Below are 19,991 nucleotides of genomic sequence, written 5' to 3'. Positions count from 1 at the left end.
ATCGCGTGAGACTCATTAACTACACCATGAGAACAGCATGGGGAAAACCACCCCCGTGATTCAATTATCTCCACCTGGCCCTGCCCTTGACACAGGGATTATTACAATTCAAGGTGAGATTTGGGTAGGGGTGCAGCCAAACCATATCAAAAATCAAACAATACTTAAAGAATAATGCCATTATTTTCACTTAAGTTGAGGCATGAAAAATTAAACATGCCTGTATTTAAATTAAGGAAAACAAAAGGATAACAGTAAATATGCAGTGTCTGTGTGTTCATCACAGTGATGGTGTTAACCAGGCCACAGGCTTGGTGAGACACATTTTTTCTCTGCTACAGGGACAAGCCTGCCAAGCAGATGGCACAGACATAGACAGACCAGTCTCCCCAGGTGCGTGAGAGAAACATGGCTAAGTTCTTACAATCCCATTACCCATTTTTCTTGACTATTATCAACCTACCCACACATTATTTTATCATCTTTTTCACCAACAAGGGAAAAGCCTGTTTTCTTCTATACTACATTCACATAATATTTCTGACACCAAATGTGTGGGGTTTTTTTCCCCATCCCAACCAATTTTCCAATTCTCTAGACACCAGCAGAGTATCCCATATTTAATTCAATTCTGACACTAAATACCTAGAGTTGGTGCAGACCCCACAGATTTAAGGGCTCAGTCCCATAAAACCATCCCCAACTTCAAACACCAATCACAACTAGCAGGTCCCCAGGTTGCCCATACTTCTGTCCAACATGGCTACACATGGGGGTTCCCACAACCCCCTCCTCAGGTTTGATAATTTGATACGGCAATACAGAACTCAGGGAAATGCTTTACTTGTGTTTAACAGTTTATTTTAAGGCTACTACAAAGGATACAGATGAACAACAGCCAGATGAAGGGGTACCTGGGGCAAGGTCCAGAAGCATCCTGAGCACAGGACTTGCTGACTTCATAAAGCTGGAGTGCGTCACCTTCCTGGCACATCAAAATGTTTGCCAACCCTGAAGCTCCCTGAACTCCATAGTTAACGGATTATGTCTTGTTGACATAGGCCTGATGGATTATTCACTCAATCTCCAGCCCCTCTCCCCTCTCTGGAGGTGGGAGACTGAAAGTTTGAAACTTCCAATCATGATGTGGTCTTTGTGAGCAGCCCCCATCCTGAGTTATCCAGGTGCCCATCAAGAGTTACCTCATTAGAACAAAAAATTCTCCTATCACTAGTAAATTTAAAGGAATTTAGGAGCTTTGTGTCAGGAACTGGGGTCAAAGACCAAATACTAGAACAAAAGATGTACTCCATCACTTTGGAAATTACAAAGGTTTTAGGAGCTCTGAACAAGGAACTAGATAGGAAGATCAAATATATATTTCTTATTATATCACATTATCACATCAACTCAATGTACATTTATTACACTTTCATTACAGGTTGAAGTTTACAGACTGGTGTACACTAAATGCATTTCAGGTAAGCTGCTCCCTAAGGACCTATACGAAAGCCCAATCAGATGATAAACTGTCTCCAAATCCAGCTTCCAGGAAGTTTACCTATAGACTGAAATGCCATCCATGGACTTTAGACACTAGTGATCTTTAAGTCCAAAGGGCCTGGGTATCCTAACCTCATCATCTTGATCTTTTTCTTCCAATATCACATCTGTACCCAGTCTTTTTTTCTTTTTTTCTGAGATGGAGTCTCGCTCTGTTGCCCAGACTGGAGTACAGTGGCACGATCTCGGCTCACTGCAACCTCCACCTCCTAGGTTCAAGCAATTCTCCTGAGTAGCTGGGACTACAGGTGCATGCCAATCTGTACCCAATCTTATTAGGGTCTGCAGCATTGTCCACTCAACACAAAAACTGGACATGAGCATTTTTTAGTTCCATTATGTGCCTAGTACAGAGGCGTATTCAGCAGGTAGTTAAATATTTGGTGAGAGGAGGTGAATCTTGAAAATATATAAGTTGGCCGGGCGCGGTGGCTCACGCCTGTAATCCCAGCACTTTGGGAGGCTGAGGTGGGCGGTTCATGAGGTCAGGAGATCGAGACCATCCTGGCTAACACGGTGAAACCCCGTCTCTACTAAAAATACAAAAAATTAGCTGGGCGTGGTGGCAGGTGCCTGTAGTCCCAGCTACTCGGGAGGCTGAGGCAGGAGGATGGCGTGAACCTGGGAGGCAGAGTTTGCAGTGAGCCAAGATAGCGCCGCTGCAGTCCGGCCTGGGTGAAAGAGCGAGACTGTCTCAAAAAAGAAAAAAAAAGAAAAGAAAAAAAAAAGAAATAAGCTTTATCCAAAAAAGTTTTATTTTTATAAGAAACAAGAATAGGTCAGGTGTGGTGGCTCAAGCCTGTAATCCCAGCACTTTGGGAGGCTGAGGAGGGTGGATTGTTTGAGCTCAGGAGCTCAAGACCAGCCTAGGCAACATGGTGAGACCCCGTCTCTCCAAAAAATACAAAAATTAGCCAGGCATGGTGGCGCACGCTTGTAGTCCCAGCCATTCAGGGGGCTGAGGTGGGAGGATCATTTGAGCCTGGGAGGTTGAGGCTGCAGTGAGCCATGTTTGCACCACTGCACTCTAGCCTGCGTGACAAAGCAAGCCCCTGGGTGACAAAGCAAGATCCTGTCTCAAAAAAAAAAAAAAAAAAAGATTAAAAGTTAAAAAAATTATTATATAAGAAAATTATAGAAATAGCCTCTATACTCTATACCCTGTTGGTGTGTTCAAAAGTTCACAAGGGACTCAGGTTATAACATAACGAGTAAGTCCTCCCCCTCGGACCTCTGATAGCCTCCGGCAGTGTCGTAAAATATTCAGTAACACGTGAAACTTCTTGTCAGCTTTCAAAGTTGTGAACTCCTTTATGTCAGCTTCCACTATAAAATAACGACCTAAAAATAAAGATATTAGTGCTAATTTTTATAAGGCCAACTTGCAAAAGAGTCTTTAATACATTAAGTTGTGAATATGAATGGTAGTAATCGTTTTTACTGTTAGTATCCAATAAAACCAAGAACTAGTATTCTTGCTAAAATAATAATTATTCTATCAACAGAAGTTGCATGCATGATATTTATTAGGTCACTAGCTATCTGTTGGTATCGCTTGAACAATTCACTTTTCAAGAGGCAATGTGACATAGTGGTTATAAGAATAAAACCCGTAACAGTGTTATCATTTAATTGGATGACCTTGGACAAGTAAGTTAAGCTCTCTTTGCCTAGTCTGCAAATCGGGAGTAATAATAGTAAGTGATATGGGTGTTGTAAGGATTGAAGCTCTTGGCACACTCTCTGCCATACAGTAAGTAGCTATATCAACAGGACTAGCTATTATCATTACTATTCAATTTCCTAAAACATTGGGCATAGTTTCACAATAGACTCTAAAGCAATGTTTCTCAGGCTCGGCACTACAGACACTGTGAGCCAGAGAATTTATTTTGTGGGTGCTATCCTGTGCACCGCTGGCTGTTATAGCAGCATCCCTGGCCTCTACCTACTAGATGCCAGGAGCACCCAGCTGTAACAACCAAAAATGTCTCCAGACATGGTAAAATGTCCCCTGGTAGGATAACTGCTCCTGGTTGGGAATTAACACTCTAGATTTAGAATTTTCTAGAACTAGCTACATTTCTCGTGATTTAGTTATACTCTGAACAGTTCACATGTACACACATATATGCTGCCATTTTACCTTTGGTATCCTTCGTTTCTTCATCAATAAATCTGTGATAGAGATTTCTGGTCACAGAATTCATAGACTTTTTTGGCTGATGTAGGATTTTATATTTACTAATTACTGCCTTGTTGATTTCTTTAATAACATCATTAATTTGATCATAGGTTAAGCGGGATTTCATGTACCTGTAAAAAAGTATATGGCTAATTATTGTTTTAAAGAATCATCATACAAAATTACTTTCCTTGAAAAACATAAGTATGATGACTTTGTACAACAGTAAAACTACAGTACCCTTTATAAAAACAATCTTATATCAACTTCCAAATAAACGAGACAGCTGAATAATTAAATAGAGATGACAACATATCGGTGCTTACCTTCTCTAATTATTAACCTCTATTGTTTACCTATGGGGAACTGATATTATAATTTTAAATAAGCTCTCAAATTCTGATTCAAATGGACTGATTAACTGCAACATATCAGTTTATTTAAACATTTTTAAATGTGAGCAAAGGAAAAACTTAAATATTAATAAATTATACAACTTATAGCACTCTAGTGCTATGCAAAAACTATTACTTGTTCAGAGAAAGAAAGAGAAAAAAAGGAGGAGGAGGAAGGGAAGATGAAGGGCAACAAAGAAGACCACAACAAAGTTGACAATGAAAATTAAGACAAAGGAGAACTGATGGGGTAGGGGATATACAGGAGTGAGTGACTGGAAGCTGCCTGGGCAGAGGAGAACCAAAGCAGAGCCATGATGTTTTCTATGCCCTAGCTCAAGTTCCCTTAGAGCACTCTCTTTCACTCTGAATTCTACTCTTCAACCTCCCGCTTGTCCGTCCTCCCAGTCACCATGGAGTCTTACAATATAAAAACAGGAGACTCTCAATTTTGAATGTTTTGAACACACCAAAAACAAAACTTGATGATCTGCTTCAATTTGTCTCTTCAACAAATTGTAAGTTCAGTAGGTTAAGCTCTGTCCTTCACTTCTATTCAAAGTAGCAGCTTTCTAGTCAAAACTTCCTTGATACAATGATATAGAAGTTTATTTCAAAGAAAATGTTCATATTTCCAAAAAAACACTCATTTTCATTATTCCTCTCTTTTCTAAATTCATTTTTTTTGCTGTCCTGTTTTTTCTAACCACGATTTCTACAAACTCTTATACCCCAGCTCTCCACAATGCACTTACGTATTCCTTCAAATCTTCTCAACTACCACCTTGATTTCCTCAATAGTCATCCCTAATCTCCTTCAATGTTTTCCACTTTAACTCTACTCTCAGCACCATTTGTTTTAAAGTAAATAAAAACTCTATGCTTGGAAAACATGATTTTTTCACCCTAATCTTCTAACTTCATTTCTCATTCATTAAATAACCCCTAGTTGAAAAATGAATACTCTACCATGACCATTCTAATTTCCTTCCAATAGCTCTTCATGGAAGCATTTTCCAAAAATCCTTTACTCCACTGTTCCTCACAGCCACATTAGCTCTTCACATTAGCTCAGCCAATGAGCAACAATAACAAAGATCAAAGCTGAATAGCATCAGAGCATCAAACAGTTTTCATGAAAATAAAGCTGTCAATAAAGGAAATGACTGCTAGTTTGGTGGCTCACACCTGTAATCTCAGCACTTTGGGAGGCCGAGGCAGGTGGATCACTTGAGGTCAGGAGTTTGAGACCAGCCTGGCCAACATGGCTGAAACCCCATCTCTACTAAAAATAGAAAAATTAGCTGGGTGTGGTGGCACATGCCTGTGGTCCAGCTACTTGGGAGGCTGAACCATGAGAATTGCTTGAGCCCAGGAGGCAGAGGTTGCAGTGAGCCGAGATCATGCCACTGCACTCCAGCCTGTGGGACAGAGTGAGACTGTCTCAAAAACAAAAATAGTAGTAAAAAAAAAAAAAAAAAAAAAGATAAAGGAAATGACAAAATGACCCTCTCTCCCCCCCAGAAAAAGACTAAAGACCAATGTCAACGTCATCACTAGTCTTGGAGTTGTGAAAGAGCCAGGTATTTTTCAAGTGGCTAATTGGTAGCAATTTTTAAGTAGGAGGTAACACTAGCAGGTGTAAGATTAGGTTGGGCTTTCTCACACACTACCAACAGGAGTAAAAACTGGTATGTAGCACTCTGACGTGTCAAGAGCTTGGAAACTGTCACTCCCATCCTCACAACAAGAGCAAACTGAAAGCTGGTAACTCTTCTCAGAGAATTGAGGTCACAGGGCCAAACACTGCCCCCAAAACAGGAGAGACAAACAAATGCAGAGAATGACAGCTTCCTAGGGACAGAAGCCACTGGAGTGAGTAACTGTAGGAACATTTAAATAGTAACGGACAAACTGCTAAGGCTCAGTTTGAACTAGCTTGAGAGTTAAAAACTCCTGGGGATCCAGTTTAGGGAGCCCCCATACTTCCATGAGTTTTACTTCCAGGAACCACCCCTGCCTTCCCCCCAAGTTTTCAAAATGAAGATCAGAGAAAAATTCTCTTGAGCATCAGCAAGAGGAAGGAAAAAGTAATTATTTTGAAATAGGCCAGGGAAAAGTAGAGCAGTTCTGTTATCCAAAACAAAGACCTGCCCTCAAGGAAAACTACTTGACCAGAACCTTATCTGACCTAGGGGAAGGGTAGTTAGATGATTTCAGCCCCGTCTAGCTAAGAAACACCTTAGAAGGTCACAGGCCAGAGATGCAGTACCCCTAAAAACCCTGAGATTTAATCATAAGATTATAGAATGCTTCTCCTCTCCAACACCTTACCACCACTACAACAAGGTTACAGGAACGTATTAGTGAACTAACACTTAGCGAGCTGTAAGACACAGAATCTATTAAGAAAAAATTTCTAAGGAAACCCAAAGACAACAGAGGAGACAAAAGAAATGGGAACTAGGGCCAGGCACAGTGGCTCATGCCTGTAATCCCAGCACTTTGGGAGGCCGAGGCGGGTGGATCACGAGGTCAGGAGATCAAGACCATCCTGGCTAACATGGTGAAACCCCGTCTCTACTAAAAATACAAAAAATTAGCCTGGCATGGTGGCGGCAGGCGCCTGTAGTCCTAGCTACTCTGGAGGCTGAGGCAGAAGAATGGCGTGAACCTGGGAGGCGGAGCTTGCAGTGAGCTGAGATCGTGCCAATGCACTCCAGCCTGGGCGACAGAGCAAGACTCCATCTCAAAAACAAAACAAATCAAAACAAAAGAAATGGGAACTAGAAGAAATTGAAGCTTCTAACATTTACAACTGTAGCAACCATTAAACATAGCCCAGCTCCTAGACATATCAACATAAAATCTCACACTAAAAGCCTATTTACTTCAGTTGCTATTATCCAGACACATCTTGTCCAGCTTTCAACAAAAATTACTAGGCATAAGATAAAAATACAGGCTGAGAGCATCACAAGCATCAGAAGCAGATTGAGAAATGACAGAGATTTTGGAAGTATCAAACCACTAACTCAAATAACTATGTTTAATATGCTAAGGACTCTAATGGAAAAAGGATAAAATGCAAGAATAGACAGACAAAGCAGAGATGGAAACTCTACAGAAGAATCAAAAGGAAATGCTAGAAATAAAGAACTCTAAGAGAAATGAAGAATGCCTTTGATGGGCTCCATCAGCAGACTAGACTCAGCTAAAGAAAGAAGCAGCGAACTTGAAGATACATCAATAGATAACGTCAATAGATACTTCCCAAACTAAAATGCAAAGAGAAATACAAAAAAGAACAGAAAACCCAAGAACTGTGAGGCAATCAAAAAAAGTATAACATACAGGTAATGAGACTACTAGAGGAGAGGAAGAAAGATATGCAAAGAACTCTTAAAATTCAATGAGAAGAAAACAAACAACCCACTTTAAAAACAGGCTCAAGACCTGAACAGATATCTCATCAAAGAAGATATGCAAATGGAAAATAAGTATATCAATATGAAAAGATGCTCAGCGCTCCCTTCGATAGCTCAGCTGGTAGAGCAGAGGACTGCAGTACTTGCTGAAAAGATGCTCAATGTCAAATGTCACTAGGGAATTGTAAAGTAAAATAATTAGATACCACTATACACCTATTAGAGTGGCTAAAATCCAGAACACTGACAATACCAAATGATAAAGAGTATGTGGAGCAAGAGGAATGTTCTGTCATTGCTGGTGGGAATGCAAAATGGTATAGCCATTGGCAGGTTTTTACAAAACTGAACATACTCTTATATGACTCAGCAGTTACACTCCTAAGTATTTACCCAAATGAGTTGAAAACTTATGTCTACACGAAACCTGCACATGAATGTTTTTAGCGCTTTATTCATAGTTGCACCAAACTGGAAGGAACTAAGATTGCTTCAATAGGTGAATGAATAAACAAACCAATACATCCATACAATGGAGTACTATTTAGTGTTAAAAAGAAATGAGCTATCAAACCACAAAAAGGTACAAGGGATCATAAATCCTTATTTCTAAGTAAAAGAAGCCAGTCAGAGAAGGCTACATACTGTATGACTCTAACCATATAACATTCTGGGGTTCAGCGGGAGATAGAAAGAGGTGGGATACAAGGCACTTTTAGGACAGTGAAACTTTTTAGGATAGTGAAATTCTTCTGTATGATACCGTAATGGTAGACACATGACATTATACATTTGTCAAAACCCATAGATGGTACAACACAGAATAAATCCTAACATAGATAAGGATGGTAATTAATAGTAATGTATCAATATTGGTTTGACAACTGTAACAGATATGTCATACCAATGCTCTGTTACTAGGGAAAACTGTGTGCAGGGGAGAAGCGGTATGAGAACACTGTACTATCTGCTCAATTTTTCTGTAAACCTAACAAAGGTTCTAAGAAATATACTTTATTAAATAAAACAACAACCAAAACAAACTGGTATGAAAAACTCTCTAGAAAGCAAAATAATCATGATCTTTGCCTCAGGGACTCTCCTCCTAAGACTCTATCCCAAGGAAATAAAAAAATTGCAAAACAGCCTTGTCTAAAAGATATTTCATTGTACCATTATTTGTAACAATAAAGTCAACCCAAATACGTAATGAGGAAATGCTACAAGTTATTGGATAGCTATATATTATATGACTATTAATGATAGAAAAATTATCACAATAAAAGGATAGTAAGTTGTATTTACAGTATAACTACATTGCTATAATAACAGGTATAAGAAATACCTGTTACATATGTATAGTCAAATAAAATCTGGAAAGCTATACCCTATCTTATCTAATGGTAGAATTACAGATGAGTTTTACTTTCTGACAACAAACACTTTCTAGTAACATGTATTATTCGTATAATAAAAAGGTAACAAGAAATGTAACATAACATGAAGCTTAGAAGTTAAGCAAAGCCCTGGAATTATGAGTTTAAAAATGTCGATTTTCATAATTGGTTCCCCATTATTGCCATATGTAAAAGGCAAGGGAGACCCGCCCCCCCCCCCCCTTTGGGAGAAGCATTTTGTCTTATTCATTCCTCTATTCCGAGTGACCCAGGGCCTGGAATATAGCACAGGCTCAAACAAGTGCGGGGTGCAATGCACAAACGGAAACCAAACACAACGCTGTCCATTCTCATTCTCAATTCTACACAACACACTCGATTTCCTTAAAATTACCACAAAACTGAGGCTACTTCTATAATATGATTGGTAAATCTGTAACACAAAAAGGTCCAAGAGAGGACTTAAGCAATGAATTGATCCATCTCTAGATCTCTCTATGAAGGGGTTTCACAACAAAAATCTTCAAAAAATTTACTGCATTTTCATAGTATAATGTGAAACTTTTTAAAAAGATCAATATTTGAACATAGCATATTACAATTAATATAATTAAGCTTTATGATTTAAACGATCATTTATGTTTATTAAGGGGTTGAACATTATTTATCTTAAATACTTACGAAGGAACACCATTGAACTCATCACAAGTTATAAACGGCATTTCCTTAATACTTCTTTGCTCTTTGGGAGGCTTCTTTACGGGTTCAGGTTCCTCAACTTTGATTGGTTCTTCAGGATCAAGATCTGATCCCTTAACACTACAGAATACAGATGTACATACATACAGGCAATTGTCAGAAATAAGCAGCATACTGACAGTTTTCCCAACTGAAAATAATATTAAATACGTAACTCATCCTGTTATAATCTTATTGCCAACATTTTTTTCTATCCCTATGTCTATTGTTCATGAACATCTAAACGGTGAAGGAAATGTTGAAAAATTAAGTTCCCAAATCTTCAGTAATATAGCTACATTTATTTACATGTAACATGATATCTTCATCAGTTGTCCCACCAGCTCCTCAAAGTCAGTAAGTTAACAGCTTTACGGCTTAATAGCTTCTCTTAACCCCTTAACAGCTTGTCTTCCTGATGTCCCTAACTCTGAATCTGGAAACATCAGTTATCTTAGACTTCTATTTATTCTAATTTATCCTGATGGTTGCTCATGTCAGTCCCTGTGTATTGCGGAGTCATTTTAGTTGCCAGCAATGATCATGGGTCACCCCTGGATTCAATCTGCCCAATTTTTACAGCGAGTGAGAAGCCGACTAATATAGCTCCTGTCCCACTAGCAACAAAGTCTAGAAACACACTATAGCTTCTAGGTTCCTTAACTGCCAGGGATGTTGCCAGCAGCAAGTCAAGACATAGGAAAGACGACACCAGATATAAGAAACAGTAGGGGGCTGCTATAACTACACATAATAACAAGTATAAGAAATACCTGTAATATTTCTTATACCTGTTATTATGTGTAGTTAAGTAAAATCTGGAAAGCTATACCCTATCTTATCTGAATGGTAAATTACAGATGAGTTTTATTTTCTGACAACAAACACTTTCTAGCAACATGTATTATTTGTATAATAAAAAGGTAACAAGAAATGTAACATAATATAAAGCTTAGAAGTTAAGCAAAGCCCTGGAATTATGAGTGGGAGGATGGCCTCAGGAGCAAGCCAAGGGAATCCCCAGAAAGGCAGGAAGCAAGATCCCAAGATGACAGTCAAATGCCAGACACAGATGGCAACCAGCCTCACTGAGGTGGTGTGACTCGGCCACGCTGCACGCTGTCAAGATAAAGATGCCCAATGCATGATAATCCTTCTGTGAATCCTAACATATGAGATTCCACTGTGAGACTGGCTGAATCGTACCTGTACTTGTTTGTCTTGACCATGTGTTGAGGAAGCACCTGATTGGCTCCCTTATGCCCTGCTGTGTTTATCAGCTGAAAATAACCATTTTCAACTACAGAAAGGTTCTGCTCTCACCTATCCCTGAGAGTTGAGGCTAGGCCATAGTCAGCTTAGAAGAAAATTCCTCCTATTCCCCTGATCAAATTCTTACTGGATGTCCAATGACAGGTAATGGCTGAGAAAGAGCAAGACAGGATAAAGATGCCAAGTCCTCACCGAGGTGATGGGAGGACATGTGGGGAACAAGAGAAACAAGAGAGCCAGGTCTTCAAGATGGAAAATTTGAGGAGAAAATAGCAGGCCATTAAATCGCTGGAACTAGATGTCATATCAAGGCTAGAGCTGGACATTTGAGAGCATTAACAGTGGAGTTGGGTAAGAATGAGTAAAGCAGGTAGGAGAGATCTATAATTTAAAAAAGGGGAGAGAAAAAGGAGGCAGCCAAGTCAGAGAAGTGGGCTGACCACTAAGAAAGCACAGTGGCAGGGCAGAAAACAGAATTTCAAAAACAAAAAGGTGGTATGCAAAATGAAATCTTAGAAGTAGAACCAGGGCTGACGAGGGATTTTTGACCTCTTCATGACCTTCAACCACCCTAGGTGTGGTGGCAATGACAGCCAAAAGCCAGGTGTTAGGGCCTCGGGGAAAAAGCAGAAGCACAGACACACCTTGTAAGGGGGAAGAGAGAGAGGATGGACATTTGAGGGGAAAAAAGAGCTAAGCTTATTGTTCCTTTGGCTTTTATTTATTTATTTATTTTGAGGCAGGATCTTACTCTGTCGCCCAGCCTGGAGTGCAGTAGCACCATCAGGGCTCACCGCAGCCTTGACCTGCCAGACTCAAGCAATCCTCCCGCCTCAGCTCCCTGAGTAGCTGGGACTACAGGGGTGTGCCACTGTGTCTGGCTAATTTTTTGTATTTTTAGCAGAGATGGGGTTTCACCATGTTGCCCAGGCTAGTCTCAAACTCCTGGGCTCAAGCAATCTGCCTGCCTTGGCTTCCCAAAATGCTAGGATTATAGGCGTGAGCCACTGTGCCCAGCCTCTTTAGCTATTTTTAAAATGGTAACTTCCTTAAGCTTATTTTTACCCAAAGGCAGTGGTTCTCAATGGTCGGGGAAGATTTTGCCCTCAGAGGCATTTGGCAATGTCTGGAGACATTTTTCACTGTCATGAATGGGTGGGACGGAGGGATGCTACCAGAATCTAGTAGGCAGAGATCAAGAACACTACTCAATGTCCTATTCTCATAACAAAAAATTAACCTGCCTAAAATGTCAAGGAACAAACGTCAGTTGACAAACTGCTCTCAGGGAAAGAAATGAGTGAAAAAAGAGAGGCTAGAGAGACTTGCCCTTGGCAAACTGGGAAAGAAGTGTTAGATTTTCCTCAGAGACACCAAGATAAGAAAACTGGTGAACATGGAAATACTGTTTTTAGTATAGGTGACAAAAAACTAGATCATCGCTGACAAAACTGCAAGTACATGAAAGAACAAAAGGCTTTGAAGAACTTGTTTTCATGGGTTTATAAATCCAGATAGCAAGAATCATTATAAATACACTTACCAGCTCTGGGTTACTGTTACTTGAGGCAAATGGGAAGGAATGTTTTCTTTAAGATGTTCTATGTCTTTGTAATCTTCTTCAAGAGATTCACAGAGTTCCTAAAATTTAAAAGTGCTCACAAATAAGTCTCTGTCCTCTCCATGTGTGTTTTAAGATATTCTAAAGAGCAGGGAAAACAGTGAACCATAATCACAGTGACTGTGGCTGGACGCGGTGGCTCATGCCTGTAATCCCAGCACCTTGGGAGGCTAAGGCGGGTGGATCATGAGGTCAGGAGATCGAGACCATCCTCACTAACACTGTGAAACCCCATCTCTACTAAAAGTACAAAAATTTAGCCGGGCGTGGTGGCACGCGCCTATAGTCCCAGCTACTCAGGAGGCTGAGGGGGAGAACTGCTTGAACCTGGGAGGAGGAGGCTGCAGTGAGCTGAGATCGCGCCACTGCACTCCAGCCTGGGCGACAGAGAAAGGCTCGTCTCAAAAAAAAAAAAAAAAAAAAAATCACATTGACTGGAGTACCGAAAATGCAGAATGAAGTGAAAAAGCAATGAATCCAGCAACAAAAAATTGGTTTCTAGAGCTGTTTTTGGATGGTGGTAATATTTTTCTCTACTGGATTTTTTTCAGAGAACAATCACTATAATCACATTGCAATTACAAAGCAGGACTAAAGTTAAGTCTTTCTCAAATACTTTAATCTTGGGAGATAACTAAGAAATATATAAAGAACTTATGTTTTTCATTCTCATAAATTGCTTTTGTTGGCTTACCAAATGCTCCCCAGTGTTACCTGTGTAACAGCAACCGTATTATCACAGCATGGTAATATACCCAGCTGGCAAGCATGAGATGCTGCTTTAGGATGACTTCCACTGTGGGCTACCTACATGCCAGCTTAATGAAAATTTCTACTTGAAAGCTGGGGTGTTTTGGTCTCTAACTTTTACTAGAACTTGAGGCTATGAACTCATACACATTTTAATAAGGAAAATATTTTGTGCCTTTGGATTCCCGCCATCTGGCTCCCAATCACAATGTGAACAGAAATTCCAAATAGCCTTCAGTTCTGAGTTGAGCATTCTCTAGGCCCACACCTAACCCTGGACATTCTTGGGCAGGTTAGAACTGAAATGCCGGTATTGGTTTCTGTTTTGAATTTATATAATGTCTTTTCCTTGAAGAGGTGAATGACATTCATAGATACCAATTCCATTTTGACTAATAGAGTGATAGGCATAATCGTGCCCATTCCTATAGCTGAACAATCTTTACAGACTTTAAGGATTATAAGGCTGAATGGGGTCAGGGAGGTCCCTTGTTCAATCCCACTGAGCAATTCCCCAGCTCTAACAATGTGAGGTAATTATGGTACAGATTATTTCCCCCTCAGGAAGTGCACAAGCACTTTTATTAGCTGAACTCAATTTGAAGGCTTGTTTAGAATAAAATGTGCATGTGAATGAGGCTCAAGTTTTTCTTTACCTGAGAACGCTTATATTACCTTTTATAAAAATATAGAAATATAGACATATAAGGGAGCTAAGAAACAGTTCAATATGATCCATTATTTTTTCAGATGAGGATCTTGAAACCCCAACAGGTAAAATAGCTTTCTCAGGGTGGCAGAGAGTACCAAGGACCACCAAGGTAAGAATCCATATCTCCTCACCCAAAGCAGGTGTTCTTTACATACCACTCTACTAGAACATCATTGTTTAAATTAAAGCTACCAAGAATTATTAGCAAACTCTCCTTTCTAGTAAAGTTCAATTCCACTGGCCATCAGCAGAAAGTAGCAGCTGTGGAGCTCCAAATTCCATTATACTAGGAAAATAAAACATAAATGGCATACTGTACCATTAATAATTTATAAACCAAAAACATTATAAACAAAGCATCCTTAAGAATTACTTAATGATTAGGGAGTTTGTATGTATTGTCTTTTTTACTGCTTCCTCATTAGAGAAACATTACCTTGAGTGAATTGTTGGTTTGTTCTTGATACTGAATTTCCAATTCCAATTTATTTAGAAGTTCATTTATTACAATGATCTCATCTCCTATTTTATTTAATACAGTTTTCAAGGTAGGTTCCTGGCCTGTTATAAACAAAAATAAAATAGAAAACAAAGTGTATAGAAAAGCAGTAGCTACAAGTACTCATGCGAACTCTTGGAACAGATAGCTGTACCTTAGAGAGGGGTGGAAAAAGGTCTACTGCTTTAGCCCCTAGAAAATGACTCCATGGACAATCCTGAGACCTCATTTCTAAGTAGTATGGAACAGAAGGAGGCGAGAGGCAAGGACAATGTCTCTCCTGCGTCTTTTGTTTCTGGCAAATTCCTCCACTTATTAAAACACTTAGAAATGCCAGGTAAAACAAGCATCCTTCTACGTCCACAGCTAAGCTTTCATGAGAAAAAGGCAAATTTCCAGGGGTTCCAATATGAAGAGGGAACTGTGGTTCCCCTTCATACCAGGCAGGGTGTGTGAGCTGAGGCTGCAGCAGCCCTAATCTGAGGAGTGTGGAGCAATGCTGGACAGGAGGTTGTCAATCTCAGCAATGGAATATATTTGATTTTAATAGGGATAAGATCCAAGGTTTTGGGGCTTTAAAACACAGGGTGTTGGAAGTGAGAATCTCAAATGAGGCTAGGACTCTTCTTTATGAATATATTTTCAGTGAAAGTTGTAATCACTCACCAGAGAAATAAGCTTATGTTTTAGACAGGCCCTTCAGTGTGTGTGTGGAAGGGGTGGGAGTGAGGTTGAGGTGAAACTCTCTTTCAGAATTTGTAATATGGATTTGGAATTCATATTAACACTATCCACACTATTCAAAACCACCCCTAAGCAGACAAAGTAACATAAAAAGTCACAAGCTGGTGATAACCCTGGGTACCTGGCAAAAACAAACATAAGACATTTATAAAGTAGTATATTCTCATAGTCCCAATCCCACCTCCTAGCACCCCTCTCTAGGTGAGAAAATCAGAGTCCCTTCCTCCCTAGAAATAAAAGAAGTAGTTTTTTAAAAAATTTAAGGGCAGATTAAAAGCACAGAAGAAAAACTACCTTCATAATTGAAGCTTCCCATCTGCATTTCCAGCTATCTAACAATGACATACACATAAGTAAAAGCAGACTTTGGCAATATCTGTAGATTAAGGAGGCAGTAGAGTGAACCAGGTAGAAGGCCTGAAGTCAGAGACACCAAGTACCTACCTCATTACTGCGAAGATAGGTGAAAGTACATATAAGATGGGCTTAGCCCTGCATGTAGAACGTAATACTCAGTAAATGCTAACTGCCATTCATCATCATCATGAGGAGTATATCATTCTATCTAATAGAGCAGCACTACTTGCATTTGACACCCAGCTCATAACAACTAAAACTAATTAATAAGTAAATGAGAGTACTGATGTCTCTGAGAATAATTTCAGTAGAATTAGTTGAACACAGTATTTCTTCCCCAAACACTGGTATCTCAACTTTTAGTCACCTAAATTTTAGGGTGTTGTTTACCACTTTTTTTTTTTTTTTTTTTTTTTTTGAGACAGGGTCTTGCTCTGTCACCCAGGCTGGAGTTCAGTGGCACCATCAGAGCTCACTGCAGCCTCAACCTACCAGGCTCAAGCAATCCTCCTGCCTCAGCCTCCTGAATAGCTGGGACTACAGGTAAACGCCACCACACCTGGCTCATTTTTTATTTTGTGTAGAGACAGGGTCTTACTATGTTACCAGGCTGGTCTCAAACTCCTAAGCTCAAGCGATCTGCCTGCCTCGGCCTCCCAAAGTGCTGGGATTACAGATGTGTGTCTGGTCACTGTTTTATATGTAGTAATCTAGTCAGTTACAGAAGCCAAAGTAGCAAACAAACTACCAGACTTTATTTTATAGGCTATGGAGCCACACAAATTATTATCCCCCCATACAAAATGACAGTTGACAACTGTGTAAGGATCTAATGGGTCTGACTGCTTCAGCCAGGCCTATGCTTTGGTGGGTCATGTGAATTCAAGGCTTGATAGTTTTATAGATCTCCAAATTATATTTGTTTATCCACGACTAATCATAACCTCAGAAAGTGAATTTAAACAAGACTAATTATTAAACATCTAAAAGTCTTTTACAAATTACTTCAATAAAAATGGCAACAAAATAGAAAGAGTACTAACATGGGAATCAAGAAACAGAAACTGTCGCCCAACCAAGTACTCACGAGCTGAGGGACCTGGGCCAGCCACCTGACTTCCGAGAGTCTCAGTTTCCTCAGGTGTGAAGTCAGGGGGCTCCTTAAGATGAACCCACAGTCCCTTTAGCTTTAACTTTCCAGAGTATGTGAACCATAAACTGTAAAATGTATGAGGCTCCTTTATTAGTAGTTATCAATACAGGACTGAGAATATCAACGTCCCTGAGAGGGGAGGTATAATTCGAAATGGCCTATCTAACATTATAATTTCATATTTGAGAAAGTTTTCAAACTACCAATTCATAATACAAACTACAATACAAGTTCAACACAACCTTCCCAGCACATGGAATTCTGTCTGCCAATAAACCTTTACCCTCCCAGATAAGGTTAGGGAGTATATAATTCTCTAGACATTTTAGATTTGACAAGGATCATCTGTTTCTCTGAACTTTCATTGCATCATCCAATGTCAGCACGTCAAAATATTTTCAAAGATACTTAAAATCTCCAAGTTCATGGATGCTTAAATAATTCATTTCATTTTCAATTAGTTATTTCCCAGTGATATAGAGTAATAAGCTTCCTCCAAAGCAGGCTCTAAGATGGGTTATGAACTACTTTTACCCCTATGGAGCTCTACATCAGTTTTTTTTACTTGCCTTTTAATAATGTGCCACATAACAGTGATTCAGTCAACAATGGACCACAAATATGACAGTGGCCCCATAAGATTATAACGGAGCTGAAACATTCCTATTGCCTTGTGACATCGGAGCCATCATAACATCATGGTGCAATGCATTATTCACATGTTTGTGGTGATGCTGGTGTAAACAAACTCTAATGCCAGTATTACAAAAGTACAGCACATAAAATTATGTATAGTACATAATAATTGATAATAAATGGTTACTAGTTTATGTTATTTACTATACAATACTTTGTATTGTTATTTTAGAGTGTACTCCTTCTACCTATTAAAAAAAAAAAAGTTAACTGTAAAACAGCCTCAGGCAGATCCCTCAGGAGATATTCCAGAAGGCATTGTTATCACAGATGACTGCTCCATGTGTGGTACTGCCCCTGATGACCTTCTAGTGGAACAAGATGTGAATGTGGAAGACAGATATTGATGATCCTGCCCCTGCATAGGCCTAGGCTAATGTGTGTGCGTGTGTATTCGTTTTTGACAAAAAAATTTTAAAAAGTTAAAAAAAAAAAATAGAAAAAAGCTCATAAAGATATAAAAATATTTTTGTACACCTGTACAATGTATTTGTTTTAAGCTATTAGAAAAGAATAAAAAAGCTAAGCCAAACTAAGAAGTTTATTAAGTAAAAAAGTTATAGTAAGCTAAGGTTAATGTATTATTGAAGAAAGTTTTTCATTTTTTATAAATTTAGTGTAGCATAAGTGTATAGTACTTATAAAGCCTACAGTAGTATACAGTGATGTCCTAGGCCCTCACAGTCACTCACTGTCTCACCCACAGCAACTTCCAGTTCTGCAAGCTCCATCAATGGTAAGTGGCCTATACAGGTGTTCCATTTTTAATCTTTTACTGTATCTTTTCTATGTTTAGATACACAAATACTCACCATTGTGTTACACTTGCCTAAGGTATTCAGTACAGTCACATGCTATACGGGTTTGTTGCCTAGGAGCAATAGGCTACATAGCCTAGATATGTAGTAGGCTGTACCATCTAGGTTTGTGTACATTTACGTACATTCTATGATGTGATGTTTGCACAACGACAAAATCATGTAACGCTTTTGTCAGAACACATCTCCATCATTAAGGAACGCATGACTGTATCTCTATTTAGCTGTAGAACCATGGATGCCACATAACCTTCAAATCTCACCATTGGCCTATGTGTCTCAGAAAAACATAAGTAAATAATTCTAATGAATATTCAGTTCATTGTTCAATGTACCTTACATTTTTAGTATCCTCCACAATATTCAAAATGACATTGGACTATTTAAAAAATCGTTATGCAAAAATCTAAAATTACCTAAGATGCAGTCACTTAACCAAGCAAAGATATCATTCAGAGTGGAATAATCAAAATGCATTTTGTATATACAAAGTCAGTGGAATCTGTTTTACTTACCACAGTTTCTTAATGATAAGGTTTTCTTAATATTGCCAATCTTTTCATTAACATGAGAGCATAATTGTTCCAGATCTGAGGAGGCCATCCTTTAAGCTTCTGAAGAAAAAAAAATAAACATATTCGTAACAAGAAAAGCCACACAAATTTCTGTTCACTTTCGAAATCCAAGAATGGTCAATGTCAAGTAAATCACATGTCTTTGAAGGTTAAGCACAAAAATTCAGAGCAATTTCTTTCAATTCTACAACATTCAGTTTCTAACCACGGTACCGTACTGACATGTCTTAGAGCCTTAGGCCATCGATGGATCCCAAACCAGGGGAAAGGGGATAAGCCTGGGTCCTTTCCTTAAGGATTCAGGAGGAAAAACGCACTATTTGTATATAAAGACAACATTGGTATTTTCTTTAAACACGCAAAATAAGGACACATTTTTTAAAAAATGTGTTACACTGTCAAAGAAATGGGCCCAGGTAATCATTTTTCCTGTGCTGTGAGGGGTTGGGGCTTTACAGTTTGGGATCGGTAAGGAGGCCGAGAAATGGGAAAGAACCAGTTTCCCACCCACTCCGCGGGTGAGAGAGAAGGGGAGGGTCTAAAGCATCCAACCCAGCCTCCAGCCCGTCCTCCCCCAAGCCCGGCGCGGTCCGCGGCCCCCAGCTGCCAAGCAGCTACCTCGGGCGCTTCCAAAGGCAGGGTCCCCAACACACAGACTCCAACCTCAAGTCCGTCCGGGAGCAAAAGGCTACTCGCCGCTCGGTCTCCAGCCGCGGATACCGCAGTCTCCGTTGGAAGCCCAGGATGGTGAGACGGGACTCTGTAAGCAAAATTCAAACCGCCCGCCGCGCCCTAGCGCCGCGCAGGCGCACATCCATGCTTCCGAAGCGCAGGCTCAGCCGCTGTTCCCTGTTTGCGTCATCCGGGGCCACAGCTGGGCGGGAAGGAGGGGTGGCCGAGCCGGGGAAAGGCGGGGCGAGGGCGAAGGCGGGGCGAGGGCGAAGGCGGGGCTTCCGGACGAAAGGATAACCCGGAGGTGCTCTTCCCGCGCTAACCAGTCTGGGGAGATTTCAGCAGGTCATGCAGTCTTGACCGCAGCCCAGCCAGGGACCTGGCGTCGCCAAGTCCTGGTCTTTGACATTTGCTGC

General features: G+C 39.9%; 1 protein-coding gene across 4 annotated transcripts; it reads right to left on the bottom strand.

The window, feature by feature from the left end:
* Positions 1-844: 844 nt before the first annotated feature.
* On the bottom strand, positions 845-19,783 carry SKA1 (spindle and kinetochore associated complex subunit 1). 4 transcript variants are annotated; one of them, XR_010151933.1, is made up of 8 exons: positions 19,567-19,783; positions 18,844-18,942; positions 14,498-14,622; positions 12,522-12,619; positions 9,650-9,787; positions 3,710-3,879; positions 2,153-2,904; positions 845-1,799 (listed from the first exon to the last, which is right to left on the bottom strand). XR_010151933.1 is itself a non-coding variant. In XM_512132.9 (7 exons), exons 2-7 carry the CDS (start codon positions 18,929-18,931, stop codon positions 2,756-2,758), a joined length of 768 nt encoding a protein of 255 aa, XP_512132.2. In that variant the 5' UTR covers positions 18,932-18,942; positions 19,522-19,783; the 3' UTR covers positions 845-2,755. The 4 variants fall into 4 exon arrangements, 2 of the variants coding, with proteins under 2 accessions (XP_512132.2, XP_009432295.1); XR_010151932.1 differs by having other exon boundaries at positions 19,522-19,727; XM_512132.9 differs by having other exon boundaries at positions 845-2,904; positions 19,522-19,783.
* Between the last annotated feature and the right edge of the window lie 208 nt (positions 19,784-19,991).

The sequence above is a fragment of the Pan troglodytes genome, chromosome 17, assembly GCF_028858775.2.
Source record: "Pan troglodytes isolate AG18354 chromosome 17, NHGRI_mPanTro3-v2.0_pri, whole genome shotgun sequence".
Taxonomy (NCBI): Eukaryota; Metazoa; Chordata; class Mammalia; order Primates; family Hominidae; genus Pan; species Pan troglodytes.
This window is presented reverse-complemented; position numbering and strand designations above follow the sequence as displayed.

Bases quoted from the DNA above. Each gene is read 5' to 3' on its own strand.
- SKA1 (XM_512132.9), bottom strand. From the start codon at position 18,931: ATGGCCTCCTCAGATCTGGAACAATTATGCTCTCATGTTAATGAAAAG. The intron at 14,623-18,843 runs GTAAGTAAAACA...TGTTTATAACAG, and splicing joins CTTATCATTAAGAAACTGTG to GCCAGGAACCTACCTTGAAA. The intron at 2,905-3,709 runs GTAAAATGGCAG...CTTTATTTTTAG, and splicing joins AGAAACGAAGGATACCAAAG to GTCGTTATTTTATAGTGGAA.